General features: G+C 41.6%; 1 protein-coding gene across 1 annotated transcript in view; it reads left to right on the forward strand.

The window, feature by feature from the left end:
• Positions 1 to 22,997, forward strand: part of Ints8 (integrator complex subunit 8) — a 52,232-nt gene that overhangs the window by 18,951 nt on the left and 10,284 nt on the right. Inside the window, exons 11-21 of the mRNA XM_028871571.2 lie at positions 3,243 to 3,313; positions 4,158 to 4,333; positions 6,941 to 7,074; positions 9,042 to 9,152; positions 11,169 to 11,370; positions 14,116 to 14,237; positions 17,260 to 17,444; positions 18,677 to 18,710; positions 19,794 to 19,850; positions 19,946 to 20,007; positions 22,459 to 22,577. Of these exons, the coding sequence (XP_028727404.1) occupies positions 3,243 to 3,313; positions 4,158 to 4,333; positions 6,941 to 7,074; positions 9,042 to 9,152; positions 11,169 to 11,370; positions 14,116 to 14,237; positions 17,260 to 17,444; positions 18,677 to 18,710; positions 19,794 to 19,850; positions 19,946 to 20,007; positions 22,459 to 22,577 (1,273 nt within the window). The remainder of the gene's footprint in view (positions 1 to 3,242; positions 3,314 to 4,157; positions 4,334 to 6,940; positions 7,075 to 9,041; positions 9,153 to 11,168; positions 11,371 to 14,115; positions 14,238 to 17,259; positions 17,445 to 18,676; positions 18,711 to 19,793; positions 19,851 to 19,945; positions 20,008 to 22,458; positions 22,578 to 22,997) is intronic.

A 22,997-nucleotide genomic window follows, 5' to 3' on the forward strand; every position in this document is an offset into this window, starting at 1 on the left:
TCTGCCCCTCCTCCCTCCCCTCCGCCTCCGCCTCCCCCTCATCCTTCTTCCTCTTCCCCTCCTCGCTGCCCTCCTCTCCCTCTTTTCCTTCCTCCCTCCTCCTCTTCTTCCTCCAGCCTTCTCTTCATCCTCCCTCCCCTTCTCCTCTTCCTCTTTCTCTTCTACCTCTTACTGTTTTTCCCCTCCTCTTCCTCCTCCTCCCTCCTCTTTTTCCTCTGCCCCTCCCCCTTTTTTTAAAGACTGGATCTTGCTGTTGCCCAGGCCTCAGAGTCTCTGTTCTTCTGCCCAGCTCCCAATGGTGAGGTAGGCACATCCATCACATTGTGTTTGGATTCATCTTCAAACATCTTTCCTCCTTTTCCTCCTGTCTCTCTGCTGCATCCTTCTTGGTCTTTCCCTGGCTATTCTGCTCTGCTGCACTTAACACTGCATCCTAAGGTTCTGGTTTTTTGTTTTGTTTTGTTTTTGTTTTTTGTTTTTCGAGACAGGGTTTCTCTGTGTAGCTTTGTGTAGCTTTGTGCCTTTCCTGGATCTCGCTCTGTAGACCAGGCTGGACTTGAACTCACAAAGATCTGCCTGCCTCTGCCTCCCCAGTGCAGGGATTAAAGGCATGAGCCACCACTGCCCAGCCCTGCTTTTTTAAGTGAAAAATCTGTTTATTTATTGAGACAATAAATAAATGTGTTTATTAAGACAGAGTCCAGGCTGGCCTCAAACTTAGAGTTCCACTTGTGTCTGCCTCCCAAGTGATGAGACTAAAGTCCTACACCACCACACTTGGCCTAAGATTCTGTGTGTGTCTGTCTGAGTTTATGTGCACCATGTGTGTGCATGTGCCTACAGAGGCCATAAAGCATCAGGTGCTCTGGAATTGGAGTTATTACAAGCAGCTGTGAACTGTCCTCTGCAAGAGCAGTAAGTGCTCTTAACTGCTGAACCATCTCTCCATTCTCCAACATTTTGTTGTTGTTGTTATTTGAGGTTTATTTTTATTTTTATTTTTATTTTTATTTTTATTTTTATTTTTTTTGGACTCAGGGTCATTATAGTCTTGGCTGTCCTGGAACTGCCTATGTAGTCAGGCTGAACTCACGGAGAGTTCTGCTTATGCCTCCCAGGAGCTGGGATTAAAGGCATGTGCCACCACCCAACTTCCCAGCTTCAGCCCGTAAATATTAATTAAAAAGTATTTATTTTTAAAAATGTTTTTAATTATACTTATGTATTTGTTTATTGTATGTATATGTGTGTGCACATGTAAATGCACGAAGGTAGAGGTCAGAAGACAATTTGTCGAGGTTGGAACTCACAGCTATATCAAGCTCCCTTGCCTGTTGAACCATCTTGCCAGACCTGAAGATTCACTTTATTTATTTATTATGTATCTGTGTGAGCATATGTACATAGGCGTACACACCTGTGTATGAGCTCAGAGGCCAGAAGACAGTATTAGGTGTCTTCTCTGTCACTCTCCACTTGAGCTTGTGAGTCCAGATCTTGTTGCTGATCTTAGAGCTTGTGCTTCTCCACTCTGTGGGAGTCGAGTAGGACTAGGGGTCCTCTGTCTCTGATCCCTTGGAGCTGGGTTCGACGGCCTTATTGTGTGAGTACTGGAGTCTGAGTTCTGCTCTTAAGAATTCTCCGAGCAACTGTTAAACAGTTTCTCAGTTTTGTTTTGTGATAAAGGCTGGCTGCTTAGCCCGGGCTTCATCAAACTTGACATCTTACTACCTTGGCCTTCTAAGTACTGGGATTGCAGGCATATGCAACCTTGCCTGGCTTTAAATGTTTTATTGTATGGACTTGATGCATTGATTAGAGGCATAATGAACTTTCTACATTTTTATCTCCAACATCATTGCTAATCTCTAAAAAGTTTTCCTTATCAGACTGGAGCTGTAGCTCCATTGGTAGAATGCTTTTATAGCATGAACAAAAGCCCTCAGTTCATCCCCATCAACATATAAAACTGATTGTGCTAGCACAGGTCTATAGTTCCAGTGCTGAGATTACTGCAGGAGAAGGAGAAGTCCAAGGTCATTGTCAGCCACAAGGCAGATTGGAGGCCACCTGCAATATATGGGATCCTGTCTCAAAAGAGAGAGAGTGAAGAAAGAAAACAATGAGCTCATTTTACAATTAAAAATAGAAGACCCCCAAAAAGCATTGTCACTGTATTTAAATTCTCAGTCTCGCTTCTGCTGTCATAGGTATTTGGACTCCTGCCTTTTTTGAGGGTGCTTGTCAATATTTTCCCCTCTTATGTGTCAGAATAATTTCTGAAACTTAGTAGAAGACAGATCCTGTCTCCTATAATAGGAACTTAATGCCCCAGGTTGTTATTAATTCTATATGCCCGAACTTATGAAAATGGTCTGCCCCTCTTTCTTTAGTGGGTTCTTATCTTGACTCTTGTCTTATACTACTTAACCAAATCAGTGATTAGTGATTGTGTTAGTTAGGGTTTCTATTGCTGTGAAGAGACACCGTGATCATGGCAACTCTTATAACGGAAAACATTTAATTGGGGTGGCTTACAGTTCAGAGGTCTAATCCATCACCATCGTGGTGGAGTGCAGGCAAACATGGTCCTGGTGCTGGAGACTGAGAGTCTGACATCATGACTTGTAGGCAACAGGAAGTAGTCATCTCACTGGGTGTGGCTTAAGAATATATGAGACCTCAAAGTCTGCCTCCACAGTGACACACTTCCTCCAGAAGGCCACACCCACTCCAGCAAATACCTTCCAATAGTGCCAGTCCCTTTGTGGGCCATTTCTTTAAAACTGCCACAGTGAGTCCAGGTATTTGGAGCACTGGAGAGATGGCTCAGTGGTTAAGAGTACTGGCTGCCCTTCCAGAGGATTCCCAGCACCTACATGGCCACTCAAAAGTATCTGTAACTCCAGTTCCAGAGAATCCATCTGGCACCACCTCTGGTCTCTGCAGGCATCAGGCACGTACATGTTGCACAGATAGACATCCAAGCTAAACATCCATACACATTAAAAAAAAAACCAAACCTGGGCGGTGGTGGTGCACACCTTTAATCCCAGCACTCAGGAAGGCAGAGGCAGGCGGATCTCTGAGTTCAAGGTGAGCCTGGTCTACAGAGTGAGTTCCAAGACAGTCGGGGCTCCACAGAGAAACCCTAAAACCAAACTCTAAATCTTCTGTTGTTTGTAAATCTCAAAATTTCAAACTGAGATCCATATTCAAATGAAAATTACTCAAATTCCTAGGTATGTTCAAGATCAATAAATGTAGAAAAAGCTTCAGAGTCTTTGAAGGGAAACATGGCTGCTTTTCTAAAGTAAGTACCTTTCTTTTTCTTTTCTTTTTTTTTTTTTTAAAAGCCTTGGAACTTAGTTTTATGAGAAAATTTTAGTTTTTAAATTTGTATGTGTGTGTGTGTGTGTGTGTGTCTGTCTCTCTGTATGAGCACATGCCAGGATATGTGTGGATATAAGTGGACAGGCTAAAGGATTCTGTTCTTTCCTTGTATCACGTGTGCTCTGGGAACTAAGCTTGGCTTAGCAGCAGCAAGTGCTGTGACCCTGTGAGCTGTATTGCCCTCCTTGCAGCTGTCGCTGCCCTACCCTGCTCTTATTTTTTGAGATAGGTTCTACTGCGATATCCAGTTATTCCGAAACTCGTTATCCTGTGACTTCCAGTCCTGGCTGCTGGGATTAATGCCTTGCTGAGACTCTCTCTCTCTCTCTGTGTGTGTGTGTGTGTGTGTGTGTGTGTGTGTGTGTGTGTGTGTGTGTGAGAGAGAGAGAGAGAGAGAGAGAGAGAGAGAGAGAGAGAGAGAGAGAGAGAGAGAGAGAGAGAGAGATACTGGAGATCAAACCCAAGACTTGCACGTGCTGGCCAGTACTCTGCTGATGGACCACGCTCACAGCATTTATTTATTGGAGACTGGAGCTCACCATGTCACTCCACTCCAGTTGGCCCCAAACTCTCACTTCTCCCTCTTTTGCTTCCCAAATGCTGAGATTGCAGGTTGCACTGCCGTGCCCATCTGGTTACATAATTTACATAATTTATGAAATGGTGGCTTTTTAAAGTGGCTTATGAATAGTAATTGGTTGATAGGAATGTTTTTCCCAAACCAAAGTTTACACTCTGTTTTATAATGTTTCTTGCTGCTTTAGGAATGTTTGTCTGGGGTTGGAGGATCTGCAGTATGTCTTCATGATCTCTTCACATGAGCTTTCCATTACATTGTTGAGAGACGAGGAACGCAAGCTGCTTGTTGATCAGATGAGGAAGAGGTCTCCTAGAGTAAATCTGTGCATTAAACCTGTGACTTCATTTTATGATATTCCAGGTTAGCCCTGTTCTCACAGCTCACATTTTGCCCCTTTCAAGTTAATACTAAGATATTCCTAAGTCTTTCTTGGTATTTCAGTAGGTATTTGTGTGAGTAATTAATAGAAACTCAATCTATCTGCTGTGGTCAGATTTCTGTGTGAACAGTTCTTGGTTCTTAGCTGAGCCAGAGGCTGGTGGAGATTTGGGCATAGTTCATAAAAGGGTTTAGCTGGGGATAGACCCAGACAGACACTACTGCTAGTATGTTCTTGAGGGTAAAGTATGGATGGAGCAGGGTTGGTAAGGGACCACAAGGAATTGTGATTGCCAGCCAGTATGGCGGTGCTGTCACCTGCAGGCTAAGCATTTAACTGTGAGAATGTCATTTTTATCTTATTTGACTGTTCTCCCATTTGTGACCTTATCAATATGTATACAAAATACAGTTCTATAGTTAGTAAGAAACATTAGCCTAAATCCTAAATCCACTCAGGTTGTGAGTCATTTACTTGGTTTATCAAAAGAAAATGTTTAGCTGTCGTCATCATTGGCTTTTAGCTGTCTGAATGTTCAGTATAAAAAATGATATTAGCACATAAAACTGCCAGGTATGTGTTATTGAAGGCTGGTAACTGAGCTGAAAAATTAGATTTTTCGCAGTCATTTGGGTGTTTTGTTTTTGTTTTGTTTCTGCGCTGCGAGGATGGGAATCTTCCTTCCTCTTTCTTTCCCCTTAAAAAGCATACATCTGGGCTGATAGGACGGTCCTTGTCACCAAGCCTGTTGTCCCAGTTCAGTTCCCGGAACCTGTGTGGTAGCAGGAGAGAATTGTCTCCTGCAGCTTGTCTTTTGACCTCCACATACATTCTTTTTTTTTTTGAAAGACAAGATGAAATTTTACTAGAAACCACTTTACTACTTTAAAACATGTGATTAGTACAATTGGATAAGAGAATATGTATGAAGTTCTCAAGTATTATATATCAATAACATGAATATTAACAGTCTATATTAGAGAAGAGTATGGTAGGGTGGTGGGATTGGCCATCTTGGATGCCAAAAGATCAGGCATGGGACTGGCCATTTTTAATTTCAGAAGAGCAGAGGCAGATGTAGGCAGATCTCTATGAATCCCATATATCTCCATATTCACAGAAGGTTACAGAGAAGTCCAAATACAAATGTGGTCCTTCTCATATGAAAGTAAACCTGGATTTCAAGCATGGATAACTTCAATGGCTCTAGTATAGAGACTCTGTCTCATTGGAAATCTCATTGTCTGGACAAGGTGTGCAATCATAGCAGTAAACAGCCTTGCCCTTGGGAAATTTTCCTGAATCCAGGCCCATAGGTCTCACTGCACACAGACTGAGGAATCTTAGTTCAAGAGCTCTTTTGGCCTTGGAGCTAAAGACAGTTGTGTGCCTCCACCTGGGTACTGGAAATTGAATCAAGGTCCTCTGGAAGAGTAGTCAGTGCTCCTAATTAATTGTTGAGCCATCCCTCCAGCCCCATCATCCAGTCCTTTAACTACAATTCTAAATGGTAGCTTTAGAACTGGAGACAGAATTTATTTTCTCCTTCCTTGGTGATTGGAACATTGATGTGGGTGTTTTCCTTTTAAGCATCAATTTACTTTTTTTTTTCCTGATGCAAGCACATAAGCGTCCTTTTATTCAGGTTCAGCCTGGACCACTGCACAGCAGATGGAAGGAAATGTGGCGGTGGCCATGAGCCCAGGTGTAGAGTTTTTTTTTTGAGGGGGTGGTGGTGGCTGGTTTTGTCTGTATTTATTTATTAGCTTATTTGTTTGTTTATTTATTTATTTATTCTATTATCAGCTTGATACAGTACAAATTCTTATCCTAATAGTGAAATGTTTCACTGAGGCTTGCCCAGTGATTGAGTAAAACCAAAATTTATTATAAGCCATAGTCATCCTAGGGTCCCCCTGCTATGTAGCCTCCCCGGTTCTGGACCTCCACATATATTCTGTGGCATGTGGGCACACACACAAGGTAAGTGTGAGAAATGGATTAAGAAACAAAAAACACATACTTCTTTAGTATTTGCTAATGATGATATCTTCCATACAAACTTTTATTAATACTTGTTCAAAAGGGAGAATCTATTTATATCAATTATTTCCATATGGTCCACAAATTCTGAATGCGAGTTAATTACTTTGTTACATTTTTACTGTGTATTTTTTTTTTAAGATTTATTTGTTATGTATACAGTGCTCTGCCTGCATGTGTCTACAGGCCAGAAGAGGGCACCAGATCTCATTACAGATGCTTGTGAGCCACCATGTGGTTGCTGGGACCTTGGGAAGAGCAGCCAGTGCTCTTAACCTTTGAGCCATCTCTCCAAGCCCTTTTACTGTGTGTTTTGAAAGATGCATTCACTTTACTAAGTGCATACAAGTTGTGGTAGGTTTTCTATGTGGGAATAAAGGTAGTACGTAATTTGAATTATGTAAAATAATTCCATTCTCAAAATGGTTTCTACCTTTTTAACTTAAGACACTTCACACATTCCATTTCTCTCAGTTGTATCATATTCAAAATTTTATATTTACTTTGAGTTTAATCATTAGTTGAAATGGAGCTCTCTTCCTTAGCTTCAGCAAGTGTCAACATTGGCCAGTTGGAACATCAGCTTATATTGTCAGTGGATCCCTGGCGGATTAGACAGATTTTAATTGAATTACATGGTATGACTTCAGAGAGACAATTTTGGACTGTGTCCAATAAGGTAAGAAACTCTGTTAACAACAGGTATGAATTTCTTTGTTTTATACTATATTCTAGGAGAAATGCTATCCTCTGGCTTTTTTTTAAAATACTAAAAAATGCCTTTAGTAGGTTGACTTTCTCTCTCTCTCTCTCTCTCTCTCTCTCTCTCTCTCTCTCTCTCTCTGATTTATTTATTATGTATACAGTATACAGTGTTCTGTCTATATGTATGCCTGCAGGCCAGAAGAGGGCGCCGGATCTCACTGCAGATGATTGTGAGCCACCATGTGGTGCTGGGAATTGAACTCAGGTCCTCTGGAAGAGCAGCCAGTGCTCTTAACGGCTGAGCCGTGTCTCCAGCCCCAAGTAGATTTCATATGACCACAATTGTACCTTTAACATTGATGGTGGAAAGAAAAAAGGAAAATACACAATACAAATTCAGTAACATGAACACAGTTTATATTTCATTTGCTGTCTGAGCACCTTCATGCATTTTAAACCCCTCTGTAAATATGGGTAAAATGTGTATTATATTATATTATACCTTTATGGGGTTCAAGGCTGCTGTTGTTGTCTTTTTGTTTCTGTTTCTGAGAATTGAACCCAAGGCTTCATTCACTCTCTGCAAGTACTAGGCCACTGAGGTATACCTCCAGCCCTTGTATTTTTATTTTATTTTATTAATATTTTTTGTTCTTTGAGAGTTTCATGCATGTATACAGTGTGTTTTGATCAGATTTACTCCCACTCATTTCCCAACTCTTCCCAGACCTCCACTCACACCCCCTCCCAACTTCCTTTTTTTTTTTTCTTTTTATCGCCTCTTGAACCCAACTCCTGTTGGCCCATCTGTCAATGGGTTTGGGGCAGTGTACTGGGGCATGGGCCTGAAGAAAACGCCCTGCCCTAGCAGCCTTCACCTACCAGTGCTTCCTCCCCAACCATGCTGGGATTCTGACCTGTTTGATCTCCTGCTAAGTGTTATTACTTCTGGCCAGGTGTAGTGCTGCATGCCTTTACTGCCAGCACTCAGGAGGCAAAAGCAGGTGGATTTCCTGAGTTCCAGGCTAGCCTGGTCTGCAAAGTGAGTTTCAGGACAGCCAGGGATACATAGCCAACCTATGTAGGTTTTTTCCAAGACACCTTTTCTTGAGGGGGTCGGGGGAAGTGGTTTTGCTTTTTAATGTTATCTTGAAATCTGCAGGTTCCACTTTGGAATCAACTTATTTGAAACTTTTTTATAACACTTATTTCTTTAAAACTTTCATGCATGAAAATAACTTTTAAAGCAGTGTTTCAAGCTGGGAACACAAGTGTGTACCTCTGATCCCATCATGCAAGAAGCTAGGGTAGCAGCATCCAGAGTTCAAGGCCAACTTGCATTACAGACTAGGACCCTGTCTCAAAAATGTAGTAAAAATAAAAATGCATAAAATACAGGTGGAATGGACTGTAGTTTATAGGGAAAAGGGCAGTAACCATAGGAGACACTTGCGATAATAGGGCAGTGCGTTTTGACAGGTTCGGTTGTGAGCCCCGCCTGTAACAGCTGAGCGCTCTCTCCAGCTCTCTGGCAGTGTTGTTAACTGCATCTTCTTGGTGACTCCGTTTAAGAAAAGCCTGGAATACATTGATATTTTATAAGGCTTAAATACACAGATGCAGTGACATGGAAATTGTTCTAAATATTAATTGAATTCTTCTGGTATTTATGGTATTTATTGGTGTTAATTTGTTTTTGTTGTTGTTTTTCTTTTTTGAGACAGAGTTTCTCTGTGTAACAGCTCCAGCTGTCATGGAACTAGCTTTGTAGACCAGACTGGCCTTGAACTCAGAGAGATCCATCTGCCTCTGCCTCTTGAGGTTAAGGGTGCAATATTTATCTTTTAAATGCATTCGAAGGTCATTGAGAGATTCTCACCTAGATTTGCTTTCCTCTGTGTGTGTGCTTATGTATTTTAATTATTTTTTTTATTTTTTTAGTGGGAAGTACCTTCTGTATATAGTGGTGTTATCTTAGGAATTAAGGACAATTTAACAAGAGATTTGGTGTACATTCTCATGGCCAAAGGTTTACACTGCAGTACTGTTAAGGTGAGTGAAAATGTACAAGAAACATTTGTTCAAGCCCTCTTCAGAGGTCGGGGAGATGATCAGTGGATCAAGTGCTTGGTGCATGGCATGAGGACCTGAGTTCAGATGCCCAGAACTCACATACAGTCAGACATGGCAGCAGGAGCCTGTAAGCCTTGCACTTCTAGGGTGAGGTGATGTGGACACAAAAGAAGCTCCAGAAGTCTAGGCCCAGTTAGCTTGGTGTATTCAACAAAACCGGCAAAGATCTTGTCTCACATAAGGTAGAAGGTGAACACCAACCTGAAGTTGGCCTCTTGACTTCTACATACATGACATTCGACATGCACCACACACACACAAACGGGCACACACCACATACTTCTCTAATCAGAACAAAAATCCTATTTTAATAATTCCAGGAGAAAGGAATCAAAGCTGATTGTTTCCTAATCTGAAAAAGATTTTTATTTTTAATTGGTGTGTGTCTGTATGTGGACATGCACATAATGTGTGCAGGTACCCTTGCGTGCCAGAGGCATCAGATCCCATTACTTCAGAGTTACAGGAGGTTTTGCACTATCAGACGTGAGTGCTTTGAACTGAACGTGGGTCCTCTGTGAGAACACATGTGCTCTTGCCTGCTGAGCTCTCTCTCCAGTCCTTATTTCCTGGTTTTAATGTACAAGATGGAATCCTAGAGCAGAGCACCATCAGCTCGAACGGTGTGATAAGTATATATACCACACAAATACAAAACAGGAAAAGATAGCAAGTCTGGAAAGATGGCTCATCAGTTAAGAGCACTTGCTGCTTTTGTAGAGGACCTGGTTTGGTTTCCAGTACCCATGTGGAGGCTTACCAACATTCTAAATTCAGTTCCATGGGGTCTAATGCCCACTTTATGGACACACCCACTGCTCATACATACAAACAAAACACTCATGCACAAAATAAAAATAGTCTGTGACTGGTGGTGGTGATGCAACCCCTTGTTTTAATGATTTATTTTTACTTTATATGCATTGATGTTTTGCTTGATGTATGTCTGTGTGAGGGTGTTGGATCCCCTGGAACTAGAGTTACAGACTTGTGAGATGCCATGTGAGTGCTAAGAATTGAACTCTGTATTGAAAAACCAAAAGAGAAAGGTTTTGTTTGTTTGTTTTTGTTTTGTGCTTTGCTTGTATGTATGTCTGTGTGAGGGTGTTGGATCCTGGAATTACAGACAGTTGTGAACTACCATGTGGCTGCTGGGAATTGAACCTGGGTCCCCTGGAAGAGTAGTCAGTGCTCTTAACCGCTCAGCCATCTCCAGCCCCAAAAGAGAAAGTCTTTAAGGAAAAGAGAAGCATTTGGGTGTGATGGTACATGCCTTTACTTCTAGCATTTGGGAGAAAGAAATAGATCTTTGTGAGGTTGAAGCCATAGTGGTCTGCATAGGCCATGGCTGCATCTTGTGGTCCTGTCTAAGAAACAAAAAACATAGTGACTAGCAGGACACTGCAGTGCTGCCCCTGACTCCAGGAAGGTAGCTGCAAAGACCTTTTACTGTGAGGGCTGCTACCTCATCGTAATTGGGGAGTCACCGTGTTGGGACGAGAAAGGGATTGGGAGAGTGTCAGTGCTAGTTTGCAGTGGGATGAGTAGGACACATAGATGATTACATTTGTGTGATTTATTAGGTAGTTACACAGTCGATATGCAAAGAGTGTGGAATGTGAAACCTACTTCAGGGTCTATGGTCAAATTCTGATATCTTAGGTGGAGAAGGGTTCTTGTCATAAAATTTTATACTTGTGGAATATCGTTCTTTGTTACTGTATAATTTGTGTCCAGCTTGTTGAGTAGTGCATGCATTTATAGTTATTTATTGTAAAAAATCAACAGTAAAGAAGAAGATAGTCTGGCCTCACTCTCCTAGCTGCAGTGGTAACATTTCAGTTGTACCCTTCTCTTTTTCCCAGTGCCTGTGAACACACACATTACATTGGCCCCCGAGGACTGACTCAGGCTATTCTCTTGCTTCTTTTATAGGACTTTCCCCATGCAAAACAGCTGTTTGCAGCTTGTTTGGAGTTGGTAACAGAGTTCTCACCGAAACTCCGCCAGGTTATGCTGAATGAGATGTTACTTTTGGATATTCACACCCATGAAGCTGGAATGGGACAGTCAGGAGAGAGACCTCCTTCCGACCTTATTAGTAGGGTCCGAGGTTATCTGGAAATGAGGCTTCCTGGTAAGAGGAGGGCATACGTCCACAGGCAAAATTCTATACTTCACTGGGTATAGTTTTTATAGTTTTATAATTGAGGTGTTGTTGGGTAGGGATCTGTTTACCTGGCTTTACCTCTATTGGAAAATTTCTATCCTGGAACAGTTTGGGTTTGGAGGTAACTTGAGAACATTGGTAACGGGAAGAAAATTTCTTCCCTTGAGTTTCCATACCAGCCATGCAAACAGGGTGACTTCAGATGACATGCAAACCATTGCACTGCTGTGGACTAGACATCTGAAATCAGAGGGACTCAGCCATGCCTGGCTAAACCTTTCTAGCTGTGCCTGGCGATCTTTGGCATGCTTGGCTCTAGCTGCATCCTCTAGTCTGCCCTTGTTTCCATGTGCCCGCTTTCTCTTAGAAAGGTCCTCCCTAAATCACTTGACCTCAGTTTGACTGATTATATATGTAGAAATCTTACTTCCTAGTGTAGTCCCATTCAGAAGTTGCAGAGGCAGGGGGTAGGAGTAGAATGGGTTTTTATTGGACTTTTCAACACATTGTGGAAACTAGGTGTTATCATTTTACTTATTTTCTAACAATGTTGGCCCTCTGGCTTCAAGTGACCCTTTGCCTTGGCTCCCTGAGTGTTTGGGTCTACAAGTGTGTGCCACTCTTCTGGACTACACTTGGGCCTCTTGTGCTCAGTTTCCCGGGGTGAATTGTCAATCCAGGTCTAACATTGCAATTTTATGATATCCTGTTAGAAGCTTGGTTTGATGGCAAATGCCTTTAATCCCAGCACTCACTAGGCAGAAGTACTCACTCAGAGCTCTGTGAGTTCAAGGCCAGCTTGGTCTACACAGTGAGTTCCAGGACAGCCAGAGCTACATACTGAGACTCTGTTTCAAAACAAACAAAACAAAAAAGTATAGTCTGTTAAAGGGAATGGGGAAGAACTGAATATAGATAATGGGCAGGAGTTGGGAAAGGAGATGATACAAAGGTAATTGTTTTTCTACTTCTAATTCTGTCATGAATTTCTTTGGTTTTGATGGTGAGTAAGTATATAAAATATATTTGATACTGAAAGTGTCACTTACGGGATTATAGGAATAGCATTCCCAATGCCTATTCTAACTATACAAGCTTACAGAGTTGTATAAACTTTGGTTCTTACTAATTTTGGTGTGTGGTTTTTTTAAATTTTTTTGTTTTTAATATAAAAAGGTATGTATATATGCTTAAAAGGATACAATGTCCTGAGCTGTATTGGTTGAAGGCTGTTGTCTCACTACTGCAATAAAATGTACTCAAACTGATTGAAGGGGTCCAGGAACTCACTTGTGGCCACTCACTTCAGGAACAGGGGTTGAGAGTCCACTTCAGATATTAAATATCTTACTCTGAAAGTGATCATATCATGGAAACTGACATGGTTTTTAGGTACAGTGGTTTCTTATCTCATAGGTTTGAAGTGTAGTTGCAGAAATTAATGTATACGTTTGATACTATAGACAGTGAAATTGAATTGTGAGGAAAGATGTTTACTATGCCGAAGCAGTAGTAATGACTGGTGGCCCTCTGGGGGATTATGCGTAAGTTTAATGATTGCGTTCTGATTTCCAAAGAGACTTGTAGTTTTCAATGACTAAGAGTTTTCAGCAGTGCGTGTTGGTATCTTCCAGCCCTAGCTCCCCAGTGCTCTTTGCTAGCATAATGTTTGCTTTGGGTGGTCATGGGGACTGCATCCAGGGCCTCACATGCCAGGCCAGCACTTTACTGCCAGGCTGTAGCTCCTACCCAGGCTTTACATTGGTGAACTAATCCGGAAGTCACATCCGCTAGTTTCTCTCTTTTCCCTCATGGTGGATCGTCAGTAAACACATAATTTAGGTAAATTCTTACTTAACTGTTCAGCAACTTGTCCTATAGCTTATGTTATTACTGCTGTTTAGAATGAGAAGAAAAAGTTGTATTGTTTCAAATGTTTCGAGAAAAATAAGGAAATGGTTTTTTTTCTTCCCATGGGTATAGTTCCTATTTTTGTCTAAGCCATAATTATGCACTTAGGTGTTTGACTATAGCATAGACTGAATCAGTACCACTGTAAGCGTCAGAGTTGGTAGGCATGCTCTCTCTGAGGGTCAGGCTGTGGGAGAGATTTTTTCTAGTGTGTGCACATGTGAAATGGGGTGCCCTTGCAGACTCAATGAGAGACACTATCTCAAAAAGGAAAAGAAAAGAAAAGAAAGGGTGGAGAGGAGATGGAGAGATGACTCAGCAGACAGGAGCGCTGGTTGCTTTTCCAGAGCACCTGGGTTCAGTTCCAAGCACCCACACGGTGTCTTCCAGCCATGTATAACTGCACTTCCAGGAGAGCCAGTGGCCTGTGGCCGCAGGCACCAGGTTCATTTGTCTCTCCATGACATTGTCTTGGCATTGTGACTTAGGATGCATTATATTTTTATTCCTAAAATACATTAAAATCTTGTTACTGCTTTGAGCCACAAAAAGTTCACAACATACTTTGGTGTATTTATTTCAAAGAAATAATGGTTAAAGCAAGCTTTGGTGATTTTTTTCCCCCCTCACTACTTTTGTATTTTGAGTATGTATCTGTCCGTTCACTTGTTCATGGGGAAGGTCTTTTGTCATTTGCAGTTGCTGTGGAGCTTAGGGTCACCTTGAACTTCTGACCCTCTTGCCTCCCCAACCTTTGTCTCCTCACTTGGCTATTCCAATTGTTTCTTACTTGTTCTTTAGATATTCCACTTCGTCAAGTTGTAGCTGAAGAGTGTGTTGCTTTCATGTTAAACTGGAGAGAAAATGAGTATCTTACTCTGCAAGTTCCTGCATTTTTACTTCAGAGTAATCCATATGTCAAGGTAATTAATATTCAATCTAAAATGATTATCAGTGTTAGTATTTTATATTGTTAGTATTCTCTGTATTATTGTACCCATTTCATTCATTTCTGCTACTCTGAAATTTGTCTGATTTCTATAGTACCATGCCAGTTAAGGCAAGCACTTGTCAGTTTTAGTGAAGTACAGTTTTGGGCTGGGGAATGTAGCTTAGTTTCTAGAGATCCTGTAGTTTAGATGATAAACCCTGTAGTTTAGATACTGTAAGCCACTTGACTTTGTCCTCATACTGCTTCCTAGTACCCTATAACGTGAACAACGTACAAACACAAGTTGTGAGATTCAGCAAACGTTTTGCTGCATTCTTAAAGTAGCAGGAGATTTGTTACCATTTCTTCTTTGAGTGCTAAGGTCAGACTATTAACTGGCAGAAAACATGGCTTCTATCCATTTTCCCTTTTGACCAGTTACCCAGCTTGTCTTGATTTGTTGTGTAGCCAAGGGTAACCTTAACTTCTGGCCTTCCTGCCTCGGCTTCCTAGGAGCTAGTTAGGCATGCATATGAGCTCATTTGAATTCAAACCTTTGAAAATTTATCGATTCTTTTGTTTTCTTCCTTTTTGACAGTTCATGAATGTATTGGTATATTTAAATTGCCTTTGGGGTTTCAGCTATTTGTTATCTCTATAGTAAATTTTCTGGACTATGAGTTCTAATATCCAAAGTAACTTGATTATGTCCAACATTCTCCCCATGACCTTTAATAATAAGCTCTCAGAACTGTTTTTCCATGATTATTAATGTTTTCATTTAGAATTAAGCTTGCTGCTCATTGTTAAGACAGTACAGTAGCTCCTCTCTTGACTTCTAGCAGTCTTTGGGGTCATGTACCATGAGAGACAGGCAGGCACATGGCTGTCTGGAAATGCTTTTGGCTTGTGATGTGTAAGGACACAGGAAGTTGTGTATAGATTGCACAAGTTATCTCGCTGCCTCCTGCAGTCCCTTGATAGAGCCCAAAAGAAGGAAGAATGTGTAGTGATCTTAGTACAAGGTAATTAATCAAGTCACCTAGTGATTAGGTAATTAGGCCTCACTCCATAATTGGCCCCTTTCTCGTTTGATAGTAAGGAAGAAGCAGAGGTATAAAGTGAGAATTATGTTTTGACAGTATGGTTGGAGCAGTTTCTTCCCGTTGTGGTTGGGATATGTGTCTGTAAAAACATGGAAAGATTAGGATGTACTGTCTGTCTCTGAGGAGTAGGACATTGACTTTAGTGATGTTTGTGTTCTTTGTTACACGTTTGCTTTGTTTTTGTGACAGTGTTTCTGTATGTAAATCTGGCTGCCCTGAAACTCATGAATTTTCTACCTCAGTTTTCTGCCATGTGCTGAGGGTATAGATGTGTATGCGGCTTCTGTCCCACAACCCCACTTTGCTTTCTTTTTTGACTAGAAATTGTCTATTAATAAAAGCATTCCTAGCCGGGCGGTGGTGGCGCACGCCTTTAATCCCAGCACTCGGGAGGCAGAGCCAGGTGGATCTCTGTGAGTTCGAGGCCAGCCTGGGCTACCAAGTGAGTCCCAGGAAAGGCGCAAAGCTACACAGAGAAACCCTGTCTCGAAAAACCAAAAAAAAAAAAAAAAAAAAAGCATTCCTGAGAATATGACTTGGCTAGTGGGCTGAGGGTAAAGACCATGTTTTCTTTGAACACATTACATATTAAATAATCAAAGGGAAGGGACAATCTTTGCCAGATGACTAATATTCCTTTTTGAAATAATGCAAAACTCTCTAGTCCGCTCTCTGGACCAGAAAGGGAGACGTTGCGGTATCATGGCCCAGCACAGGGTTCACAGCACAGGGTTCACAGCACAGGGTTCACAGCACAGGGTTCACAGCACAGGGTTCACAGCACAGGGTTCACAGCACAGGGTTCACAGCACAGGGTTCACAGCACAGGGTTCACAGCACAGGGTTGCTGTCACTCCAGGACACAGTTGGTGAGGAGGGTCTTAGTGGCAGCAGTGCTGGTCTTGTAGGAAAACAGCTCCCATTTGTCTGGGTGCTAAGAACCACTTTATTTTTTATTTTTTATTTTAGATTTATTTATTTATTATGTATACAGCATGTATGCCTACAGGCCAGAAGAGGGCATCAGATCTGATTACAGATGGTTGTGAGCCACCATGTGGTGCTGGGAATTGAACTCAGGACCTCTGGAAGAGCAGCTAGTGCTCTTAACCACTGAGCCATCTCTCCAGCCCGAACCACTTTATTTTATGTGTAAGTGTGTTTTGCTTGCTGCATGTCTATGCACTTACATGTCTGGTGTCCTCTAAAGTCAGAAGAATGCATTGGGTCTCTTGAAATTTGAGTTACAGGTGGTTGTGATCTGTTATGTGGGTGCTGAAATTGTAGTTGGATCCTCTAGAAGAGCAGCCAGTGCTCTTAAGGGCTAAAACATCTCTCCTGAGATTTTTTTTTTTTTTTTTTTTGGTTTTTTTTTTTTCGAGACAGGGTTTCTCTGTGTAGCTTTGGAGCCTGTCCTGGAACTCACTCTGTAGCCCAGGCTGGCCTCGAACTCACAGAGATCCACCTGACTCTGCCTCCCGACTGCTGGGATTAAAGACGTGTGCCACCACTGCTCAGCCCTACTGGACCATCTTATTGACCCTGAATTTGACTTACACTTGTACTCTCTTTATTCCAAAGTTGGTCCTGCATCTTAGGGCCTTCATCAATTTTAATTAGACCAACCAACCACCTTCTGTAATCTTGGTAATTCTATCTTGACTGAGGCCGGTGCATTGCCTCAGCTTAAATATAAAAGGTGCTTTTCACCAGTTCTGACAACCTGAGTTTGATCCCCAGAACCCATAGGGTGGAAGGATAGTTCTCAGACATTTTATTGAATACTGAGCATAAATGTTTAAATGTTTGCCTAGGTTCCTGTCATTCCTCCAATGTGCTCTTATAATAAAATTGTCATGTGAATTAGATTTTCTTTTATATATTTTTGTTTTTGTTTTCACATTACAGCTTGGACAGCTTTTAGCAGCCACCTGCAAAGAACTTCCAGGCCCTAAAGAGAGCAGGCGGACTGCTAAAGACCTTTGGGAAGTGGTTGTTCAGATCTGCAGTGTGTCTAACCAGCACAAACGAGGAAATGATGGCCGAGTTAGTTTGATAAAGCAGAGGGAGTCCACACTAGGCATAATGTATCGGTATGTTTCTCTCCGTAGTAGTTGTGCATTCAGATTTGTTTGCACTGCCTCTACTTTGTCAAGAACATCTTTATCCTAAGGGTAGATAATCTCAGGCTGTGATGTAGCTGAGTGGGGGAGTGTTACCTAATGTTCACAAGACTGGGTTCATTTCTGCAAAACAAAACAAAACAAAACCCCAAGATGTATAATTAATACATATAATATCTACATATATACAATAATGTATAATAATCTTAAAACGCAAGATTTTAATAGTTCTGGAGATGGGTATAGTGGCCCATGCCTTTAATCCAAGCACTTGGGAGGCGGAGGCAGAGGCAGGTGGATCTCTGTGAGTTCAAGGCCGGTCTGACCTACAGTGCGAGTTCCAAGACAGCCAAAGCTACATAGTGAGACCCTGTCTCCAAAACCAAAAGAGGAAACAAGAAGAATTCTGGGCTGGTGAAATGGCTCTCTGGGTAAAGGCATTTTCCACCAAGTCTGATGTCTCAAGTTCAGTTCCACCTACATGCTAGAGGAAGAGAACTCACACTTGCAGGCTGTCTCCTATTCTCCCCAGGCACGCTATGCCCTGTGTGTGTGTGCCTGTGTGCGCGCGCACACGAAATGAATTAATATATTTAAAAGAATTTGGAGGTGTTCCTCTCCACTCCTGGAAATAATATCGTTTTGTTTAAGAAGACTGTCTATCAGCAGTTTAATTATTTGTTTGCTTTGCTTGGGGGTGGTTGCATGTGTGGAGTTCAGAGGACAACTGGACAAGTTGTTTCTTTCCAATTCAGGTCCTCAGGCTTGTCAGCAAATGCCTTTCTCCATCCGGCCATCTTGCCAGCCCTAGCGGTTTTATTTCATCTCTGTGAAATTCAAAATTCAAAATCAGTAATGTCTGTAGTTGGATCACATTGAAGAATTCATGTGATTAAAGCAGAGAATAAATGTTATTGGATTATGACAATGGGTATAGTAAACTTCTTTTTGGTTTTTTGAGACAGGGTTTCTCTGTGTAGCTCTGGCTGTCCTAGAACTCACTCTGTAGACCAGGCTGACCTTGAACTTACAGAGATCCATTTGTCTCTGCCTCCTGAGTGCTGGGATTAAAGACGTGCACCAGTATGCTTGGCTAAACATACTTTTCATAACTAAAAGAGGAGAGTAAAGCATTATATCATTTACATTCTTTATCTTATTTTAATGTCTGATATTAAGTATATTTACCAATTTTTTTGTAGGAGTGAACTGCTTTCTTTTATCAAAAAATTACGGGTAAGTTTTTTTTAAAATGTAATTACTGAGTTTTTTAAAAATATAGCTTATTTATTTTATTTGCATTGGTGTTTTGCTGCGTGTATGTCTCTGTGAGGATGTCAGATCTTGAGTTACAGACAGTTGTGAGCTGCCATGTGGGTGCTGAGACTTGAACCCAGGTCCTCTGGAAGAGCAGTCAGTGCTCTTAACCCCTGAGCCATCTTTCCAGCCCCTAATTACTGAGTTTTATAAGATTTCAAATGCTGGTTTAATCACTAACATGTTTGTCTGGAGTCATTTTTATTGAACATGGAATAATCTGAATCAAGAAATGAATTTTGCTTGCTGGTTTTAATAATATAGTAGTACCTTTTTTTTTCTCCTTAAACTTTATTTTTTATGTGCATTGGTGTGAAGGTGTCAGATCCCCTGGAACTGGAATTGCAGACAATTGTGAGCTGCTATGTGGGACCTTTTTAAACTAAGTCTTAGGCTAGGTGTGGTGGCACATACTTATAATCCAAGCACTTGGGAAGCTGAGATGGGAAGATTTCAAATTTGAAGGCAGCCTGGGTTATATAAGGAGACCTTGTCTCAAAAAACCATACAAACATAAAGTCACCTATCACACACAAGTCTCCATAAACGTGTGTTTACTTAATGGTCATAACCTAGGTTCCATCTTTTAAGTATCACTTTAAATGAATACATAGTTCAATTTTGGGAGTAGCAAGAAGTCTTGGAAAGATATCAAAAGTCACATAAAGGGAGTGCTATGGGAGGGTGCATTCAGTGGTGGCTGAGGGTTTGCTTGCTCAGGGGTTTGGGTTCAATTTCCTAGCATTGCTCTCCCAAAAGTGGGAAAGAAAAGAAAGATATACTGGTGATTATAAGCCAGGGATCTAAATGTGATGATTTTCATGTATAGTATGCACTGTGATTTTGCTGTGAGATTTTCTGTTTTCCCAAGTAGAGGCCAGATTCTCACCTGACAGAGTTCTCTCGTAAGAGAGTACGACTTGATGCCTCTGAGATTGGCAGGACACACAAGCACCAGCACACACACTTTTTAATATTCTTCTTGTGTTTTCTTTCTCATAGGAACCACTGGTTTTGACTATTATTGTATCACTCTTTGTGAAGCTTCACAATGTTCGGGTCAGTATCTTGTAATTTCATTAAAAAATTACTTGAAATAAATTGTTAAAAATCATGCTGATTAAAAATAAAAAACACATTTTTCTTTCTAAAAGGAGGACATTGTGAATGATATCACAGCTGAACACATTTCTATTTGGCCATCTTCCATTCCTAAGTAAGTAGTAGTATATTCTTAGAATAAATTATGTATTTAGAAATCATCTTGTTTGGTATAGATACCCTGAAGTAATTAAAGGCCACAAGTAGGTTCGATTCTACAGACATCTTTGTGGTTTTCTGTTGCCGTTGTTTCCGTCCTAACAATTATAAAAGGGATTTGCTTTATAATTTGCTGTAGATCTGTTCTACTCCTGTGGTTTTATGGGTCTCCCAGCCCTTTTTAGCAGTCATAGGACCAGTTCATCCATTCACCTGCCTTCCTTTACATGGGTTTCTTTTTGTAGTCTAGGCCGGTCTGGAACTTTCAGTCTTCTAGCTCAGTCTCCCTAGTTACTAGGGTTACAGGAGTAGCATCATGCCAGTATTATGGACCAAAGTTTCTTTTTCAAATTTCTGCCATCCCTCCTAAGCTTAGTATGTGCTTGAAGGACAGGTTCCCAATGTTATATTTTCAATCTTAGTGACATCTTTGAAGAAGAAAAGGTTTAATAGGTAGAAAGATAATACAGTGAATCCCATCTCTCAGCGATTGGAAGCAGCAGTTCTGGTGGTATGCTTCCTGGGCTAGAGCCTGGGACCTGGGAGGGTGGAGCTGATAAGTGAGGGGACTAAAGTCCATGCAATAGTCAACTCTTTCAGAGCACCAGACAGTTTGTCCTGGGAGGGATACGAAGAGTCACAGTAAAGTGTCCAGTCACAAGGGCAAGCTGTCTGTGGCAGGCAAGTCGTAAGTGGCAAAAGCATGCTTTTCCATAAAGCCATATAAACAATGGCCTGTTGTAATGAATAATCCAAAAACATTTTCATGTTTGTGAAGAAACTGGGGTCACAGACTCTTGTCTTGGTTTCTTCGAATTTTCTTACACACACTCAGAATCAGAAATCTCCTCAAACGACTCCATGTCTCGACAGTGGTGCATGCCTATAACTGAGGCAGGGGGACCATCAAGCTTGAGGCCAACTTGGGCTACATAATGTGGTCCCCTTTGGCCCCTCCCCCGCCAAAAGAAAAAAAAAAACGAGAGGGAGGGAGAGAGGAGAGCAGTTGTGTTCTGCACAGCAGCCTGGAAAGTCAGAGTGGCTCTGTGACCTCTTTCCGCTGCTGGCCCCCAAAGGAGCAGTGCTTAACTGTCCACGTGTGCATGTGCACCCCGGCACCCAGGCTGCAGACTGGACCGTGCATGCTTCTGATTTTATACACAATTTGCTATACGACACAGCATTCCAAGAGTCAGAAGTTTTGAATGGTCCTGGGAACTGAACTCGGAACCAGTGCTAGGCAGGCATCCTGCAGCTGAGCTGCATTCCCTGCCTCTGGTTTTGTCTTTCTGACTGGTGGCTTCGGGGATTGAATTTGTTACCTCTGTCACGTCTTTGGCTTAAGTTCAGACTGTCACAGTCGATTTCCAGTCTATGTTCATAAGAAGCAGACGGGGCTTATATCGGAGCCCTGAAGCATGCTCTTTGTGCACTAGGTATGTGACCGCAAGGAACTTGCTTTTATGCTAAATTCTTCATCTCTAAAATGGGTATAAAAATAGTATATACCCTTGACATGTGAGAGTTAATAAGTTAGTGCAGGCTTAATTGCTGTCTTTTATGATGCTAATACTTTAATGTAAATTGATTCTGAAAAAATAAAAGGTTTGACCATATCTCACCTGACCAAGAGTCCTTATGGATTCCTAAGATGGCAATCCAAGAACAGTGTGGGGGCACTGGATTAAGTGTTACTATTGAATACTGGTTAGACATAGACAGGACTCTCAGACCTGGTCACATTTTATAGATTCAGTAAAACAACGTAAGCCAGTTTCACTCCTTTCAAACTGGTCACTTGCTAACAATACTGCAGTTTCTTCCTCGTTGTACTGGGTACAGTTGTGGGTCATGAGAAAGTCTAACCCCTTAGGCCAACAGAAGTGCTTTGTCATGCTCCCTTGTAAATGGCCTCGACACATGAGCCTCATCAGCTTCTGAATCCGAGACCTGGGTTCCTCTCACTACGCTTTTGGTTTCTAGGAAAGAGGAGCAGTCGGCAGTTTTCTTGGGTGCTGGCCTGGCTTTACTCAGGCCAGAACATTTGGACTTCTCCCTGCTGTTTTCTTGACTGTGTTGCCACACTGAAATGGCGTGTGTGCCACCCCTACCCTGCAACCTCATTAGGGCCAGTGAAACATTGGATCGGAGCACACTCTTGTGAGAAGTTTTGGGTAGATTTAAGGTCATGTAGCAGTATTTGTTAGTATTTGAGCCTTTGGTTTTTTGTGGCTTCTAGAAAACAGAATTTTGTTGTTGCTCTAAGTAATGCTAAACAGAGGTAAAGGTTGTATTATAATGTGGCTACTGAGATTTTGGCTGTGTCTTTTGTTTTTTTAATAAATGCATGTATAGAATTTGAAACAGACTTTGAAAATAGAGATTAATGTGTGATGTTTTCCCGCAGCCTCCAGTCTGTGGATTTTGAAGCTGTAGCAATCACAGTGAAAGAGCTAGTTCGATATACACTCACTATAAATCCGAACAACCATGCTTGGTTAATTATTCAAGCAGATATTTATTTTGGTAAGTGAGGTATTTATTGCTTTATGTTTTATTTGTGTCAGGTCCTCTGGAAGAGCAATATGTACTCTTTCTTAACCATTGAACCATCTCTCTAGATCTGGTCATATGAGTGAGGCTTGTTTGTAAAATTCCTGCTTAACAGTTCTAGCCTGGGCCTGATGAGGTGGCATCATCGTAGGTAAAGGTACTTGCCACCAAGCCTGATGTCCTGGTTTCAGTATCCAGGACCCCACCTGGCGGACATAGAGAACCAGCTCTGCAGAGCTGGCCTTTGACCTTCATATGTGCGAGGGTATGCACATACACAGATAAATAAGTGATGTAAATAAATGTAAGAATTCTAACGGGGGGGGGGGGGGGGGCAGGGGAATCCATTATAAAATAAAAATAGTAAAACAAAGTTCTAACTAAGTGCGGTTC

Source organism: Peromyscus leucopus, chromosome 2, assembly GCF_004664715.2.
Source record: "Peromyscus leucopus breed LL Stock chromosome 2, UCI_PerLeu_2.1, whole genome shotgun sequence".
NCBI lineage: Eukaryota > Metazoa > Chordata > Mammalia > Rodentia > Cricetidae > Peromyscus > Peromyscus leucopus.